General features: G+C 40.7%; 1 protein-coding gene across 1 annotated transcript in view; it reads left to right on the forward strand.

The window, feature by feature from the left end:
- The window catches only part of COMMD5 (COMM domain containing 5), a 28,000-nt gene extending 22,916 nt beyond the window's left edge, over positions 1–5,084 (forward strand). Inside the window, exon 7 of the mRNA XM_067548150.1 lies at positions 4,834–5,084. Coding sequence (XP_067404251.1) covers positions 4,834–4,935 — 102 coding nt within the window. The 3' untranslated portion in view covers positions 4,936–5,084. The remainder of the gene's footprint in view (positions 1–4,833) is intronic.
- Positions 5,085–6,000: the final 916 nt, after the last annotated feature.

A 6,000-nucleotide genomic window follows, 5' to 3' on the forward strand; every position in this document is an offset into this window, starting at 1 on the left:
GTCAACTAGTCATGGTGAAGCCTCAAGGTTTAACCATGATGGGGCTGACATGACGCTGAACATGAATTGCCCTTATGTACACCAAGTGCAAAATCATGGTCCACATCCTAATCAATCTCTTCGCAGCAGTGTTCTAGTACAATAGTATTTTGTAGTGAAGACAAGATTTAAGGAGTGTAGTGTCTATACCACCTGCAATTCAGTTAATTATGGACTCAATGCCCTTTGTTTTAGCCAGACCACATGCCCTTTTGAAGATCCATTGGGGCCTGTAGAAATATTCATAGGCTGCAAGGATCTTTATTTGGAGCATGGAAACATCTGGGTAAGCCATCCTAGTACATTTCAGCCAGGATAAGTAGTCACTTCTGCAGCTTATCTCTAATCCAGCCCATGGATCTGATGAACGGATTTTACTTTTGGTGGTTATACCTCTGGTTGTTAGGATTCTAACTAGCAGGGAACAAAGAAACCTCAGCTTGGAAGATAACTTGAAGGAGAAACTGATTCTCATATATTTTGTTGTATTTTGAAAACACATCCTATTAAGTGAGTGGGATCTGAAAACTTTGTTTAACCTTCTTGTTCACCTCTAGAAGAAGGGTGGGGGAAATGGGAATACAGCCAGCGTTCAGTTTTTAATGCTATCTGAATGTGTATTTTATATAAAATCTTACAGCCACATTTTTCATAACTGCCTTAATAGTACACCATTGTAATGTAATTGCATTATTATACCTAAGGCATTATCTGCCATAACTACTTTCCAATTTACAGAACATGAATAGACTGAGTTTTTTACCTCTAATACTTATCCAAACAGTCTGAAAGTTCTCTGGCTGAGACTGTAAAATGTAAATTATTGAAAAAATACAACCTTGCTTTTAAATATATTTGATGTTCTTGAGTCATTGTCTTGCTTCTAAAAATAAAAAGTTGCTGCTTTTGTGCATAGTGGAGGCCAGTGTCAGGTTTTTATGGTGGTTAAAAACAGGATGTGAATTCCTTAAAGTCCCAAAGTGTGTGAACTTGTTGACATTTTTTAAAACTTTTAATTTTAAAAAGCAAAATGTAAGTTATTCTTCTTATTGTCACACTAGCAGAAAAAGGAGTCTGGAAACTGGTTTCCAAAAATCTCTTGCATAGAGTTTCCATGTTGCTGGTGGCACTCTAATAGCTGGTGGTCTGTGTGTTTACTAACTTATGTATCAAATTTGTGTAGATGGGACAAAAAATGTAATAGCTTAAGTCTGAATTTCCATGAGTGGGTTTAATTGAGACCAGAAAAGATAGTTGTCATGTCAGTTTTGGTTGTGGTCCTTTGGGGGTCAGGGAAGAGTACGTATGTTAAATATTTTGAGATTGGATGGTCTGCTTGGAAGTCTCTGCCACTAATGCAAATGTAATTTTTTTGGTAGTATTTCTTCTTTTGACATTGGATCCTTTGGGTCTAAAACGAGTGTAACTTCTATTGTCCACAGCTAGTGTCAAAATTAGTGCACACTTGGAATGTTTCATTGGTCAACTAAGCAATTCTGAAGGATATTCTTTCACTAGAAATTCTCCATTCGGTAGGCTTGTACTGGATGGTGTTCCTGTACTGCTGGGTTACCTCCATATAGTCCAGTGTGTTGATGTTTGGAAGTATGTGATCTTCAAAGTGCTTAAGGAAAAGTCTCTTACAGTGCTGAGCAGCATTGTACAATTTTCATGGACTGCCCTCGCTGCTTCATAGATTTCATTATGCCTTCCAGCTGTATGAAGTGCAGGCTAATCATCCACTGCAGTGGAACATTTCTCCCGCATCTGGTTCTGACACTGCTCTGTTAGTTAAGATGACTTAGTCATAAAGTAATCTGCCTACTCTCATGTTTTTCATGTGCTGATAGCATCTGGATGGGAGTAGAGTGAGGGGATGGGTAATTCTCTTTAGGTAGATCTGGGTTTACTATATGGTACCTTGCAGAGGGCAGACCTGTTGCTATAATCTCACAGCATGTCCTCATGTTGCTCTGATTTTGCTGTGAAGTTCCCACTGCCTCAGTTTTCCCTTCTCACAGCTTATAAGTATGTCCCCATACCTGCTTTCCAGGTACATTCCTTTGATCAAACTAGCAATACTTAGCCCTTGCATAGTCCTTTTTCCAGCTATGGTCCTTAAGGTGGGGTTCTGGTCCATGACTAGGGCTGCCTGGCACTGCGGCAATACAGATAATAAATAATATCCATTTAGGAGATGAAATGAGGTACAGAGAGCTTGGGTTCACACAGCAAGCCAGTGGCAGAGCTGGGACTGGAACCCAAGTCTCTCTGACTTCCAGTCCTATGCTGTATCCCTGGCCCCACCCTTTCTTCCTATTAGTGCAGAGTAAGAGGAGTCTTGAGAATAGATCCTGGGCTTGGATGTATTGATTTCTCTAAGCTACTGATACGTTTATAGGCATGCACAGGAGCTGTTTTGCCAATAGTTTTAAATAGAAAATAGCAAAAAACTTCCAGTCGTAGTCATCAGGCCATTATGAACACTCGGCATTCTCTATACACAGAAGAAGCATGGTTTGGAAATGCTCTCCTAAGCTGATACCCTGGTCTTGGAACGTCACAAGGGATTGGTGTACCCAGTCTGGACCATGTTTTCTTGGCACCAAGAGCTCAATCTTTCAGCCCTGCTTTCCGTTTATGTGGGTTTTTCCAACTTCCTGTGCTGTCGTAAGATTACCGAAGTGAGTCTCGGGGGCACATAAAACCCAGCGCCGCCAGGGAACCCCCAAAGATTCCTTTGCATCCTTGCCTTGAAGAGCCACAAAGGCATCTTATAATCGGCACAGCTTTGGTGTGCTTCTGCTTGCCTAAACCTGTGTCAAATATAGTGCAAAGCACCACGTAACTTACTAAATCATGATTGATTGACCTGATGTGGCCTAGTTGGGCTCACCACCTTTACCCTCTTCCCAGTCCTTCAAAAGGCCCACTTTGCAGCAGCCCACTCCCTAGAGCCGCTCCTCCCTACTTGTCACAGTGTCACAACTCTCCCAGTTCCTGGGGACTGAGCAGTCCCGTCACCAGCTCACGCATTCTTTCAAATTACACTGGCATCTGCAAAATGCTGTTGCCAGCCTTAAAATCTGCAGCACCTATTGTATATTGTGCTTTAGCAAATGGATCTTATTGTAATTTTCGTTTTTCCTTTTGTTCAGTGGGTGTTTTCTGGAAGCTTGCTCTCCTGTTAGTCATTGCTAACCCTGCATTTCTTGATGTTCTCTATAGAAATTCCTTGGCTTTGCCAAAAGCACCCTAACAGGACACACAACTTTCACTTCCTACAGCACAACTTCCATATGTGCCTGAAAAAATAGTAATTCATTAACTATTTTTCCTCTCTTCACTGATGTTGTTAAAATTATATGGTGCTGCTTTTAACAGAGCCATGAGAAGCTACAGAATCACCTCCCCCCAAATAAATCAGTCCATAGACTTCTTTCCCTACCCTCTCCTGCCTTGTCTTGTTCCTTTCCTGTATTCTTTTTAAACTCCTATATTTTTTGCTTTTCTGGCTGTGTGGCCCCCTCAGGGAAATGGGATACTTCAGCTTGTCCAGTGGAAATGCCTGATTGGGAATATGTTGCATTCACCCCTGTATTCCCAGACTGATTTCCTGCACAGAAGTAATGTAATGATTTTTTTTGTAATGGTCACATGGTTGATTTGGCCAACACACATTCAGCTGTTAAATCTAAAGCACACTGCGAAGTTACAAAAGGATCTCACAAAACTAGGTGACCAGACAAGAAAATGGCAGATGAAATTCAGTGTTAATAAATGCAAAGTAATGCATATTGAAAAACATAATCCCAACTATACACACAAAATGATGGGGTCTAAATTACCTCGTTACCACTCAAGAAAAAAGTTTGAGTCTTTGTGGGTAGTTCTCTGAAAAGATCTGTTCAGTGTGCAGCAGCAATCAAAAAAGCCAACAGGGTTAAGAACCATTAGGAAAGAGAGAGAAAACACAACAGAAAATATAATGCTACTATATAAATCCATGGTACACCCACACCTTGAATATTGTGTGCAGTTCTGATTGCCCTGTCTCAAAAAAAATGTATTAGAATTAGAAAAGGTACAGAGAAGGGCAACAAAAATGATTAGGGATATGGAACAGCTTCCATATGAGGAGAAATTAAAAAGACAGGGACTGTTCAGCTTGGAAAAGAGATGACTGAGGTGGGTTGATAGAGGTCTATAAAATCATGAATGATGTGGAGAAAGTGAATGGGGAAGTGTTATTTACTCCTTCACATAACACAAGAATCAGGGATCACCCAGTGAAATTAACAGGCAACAGGTTTAAAACGAACATAAGGAAGTACTTCACACAACATATGGATCCATGGAACTCATTGCCAAGGGATGTTGTGAAGGCCAAAAGTATAACCGGCTTCAAAAAAGAATTAGATAAGTTCATGGAGGGATAGGTACATCGATGGTTATTAGTCAAGATAGTCAGGGACGCAACCCCATGCTCTGGGTGTCGACACCTAAACCTCTGACTGCTAGATGTTGAGACTGGCCCACGGGATGGATCTCTTGATAATTGCCCTGTTTTGTTCACTCCCTCTGAAGCATCTGGCGCCGGCCACTCGGAAGAAGGATACTGAGCTAGATAGACCGCTGGTCTGACCCACTGCAGCCATTCTTATTACCTTGCATTTTGTTAGCCTCTAATCTTTTACTTAAAAGTCTATGAAACTGTTATCTGAACCTATGTTTTCTGTCTGTATGGGTGGATTAGCCAGATGAGTCACAATTCTAACAAATCTTATGTTTCAGGTGCCAGTTGCAAAGTTTCAAGAATTAAGGTACAACGTTGCCCTGATACTGAAGGAAATGAACGATCTGGAGAAAAGCAGCATTCTGAAAATCCAGGACTGAACAGTTCCAAACTGCAAATTAACAGAAGAGGTTGGAAAATCTCAAAATGCAAAATAAAGAACCAGCACCGTTTTGCATACATCCGTATTGTAACATAACATTTCTAACATCTGCTGTAAATATTTTTCAATTAAAATGTTAAAAGCTTCTGCTGTTTTCTCAAACTTATTTTCTCCTAAGAAATATATTTATGACCATGCTATAATCCACTGTTTGTGAGAACTTCTGTATGATTCATCAAAACATTTTAAAAATAACTGTCCTAATAGATGTAAGAACCATTGCTTCATGATTATGATTCATCTCTCTAATTATTTTAGAAAGCTTGCTACCGGAAAGCCCTGTCACTATGTAACATAAGAAAAGCTTTGCAATGCTTGAAATAAAAAATACTCACTGTAAACAGCACGACAAATATATGAAATTGAGCACGTTTCATACAAGTCAGATTGCTGTCTGCGTTCTCAAAATATGTACATTTTCTGTAAGTGAGTGAGGTGCAGTGATGGTTAAAAAAGGTAATTTAAAGAAAATTGGGAGCCTGTGGAACAAGGAGGAAGAAATCCTAGCACAGCCCACTAGAGCTGTACAAACAGCAGGGGGGTGGAACATGAGCCTGTAAGAGCCCCTCACCAGGTTGCCGTAGGTGGGCAGCTGTTTGATGGGCTCTGGTTACCTGATGGACTTCCAAGCAGAAATCCATGCCTCTTGTTGCACATTGTTTCCTACTCCTCATGAACAGAAAGGTAGGGCCCTGGAACCTGATAGCATGATTCAGGAAAGCACTTAAGTCATCCCTTTTGAGAAAAGCACTTAAGCACCTATTTAACTTTAGGCCTGCATTTAAGTCACATTGGTTCCAATGGCACCGCAAGCATGAGTTTAAGTGCTTTGCAGAGTAGGAATGCATGTGTTCGTGAATCCAGATTTGAGTGAGTTTTGCTGCCTGTGGAGATGTGGAGGCTGGGCAATGGCATGAAGACAACACAGCGCATAGGCTTTGGAACCCTGGGATTTACCTGTCAAAGGCATTTTACAGAGCGTGTATTGTACTTTTTAAGTGCT

Source organism: Emydura macquarii, unplaced genomic scaffold, assembly GCF_026122565.2.
Source record: "Emydura macquarii macquarii isolate MOO-44397 ecotype Brisbane River unplaced genomic scaffold, CSIRO-AGI_Emac_v2 contig_1253, whole genome shotgun sequence".
NCBI classification, from domain to species: Eukaryota; Metazoa; Chordata; order Testudines; family Chelidae; genus Emydura; species Emydura macquarii.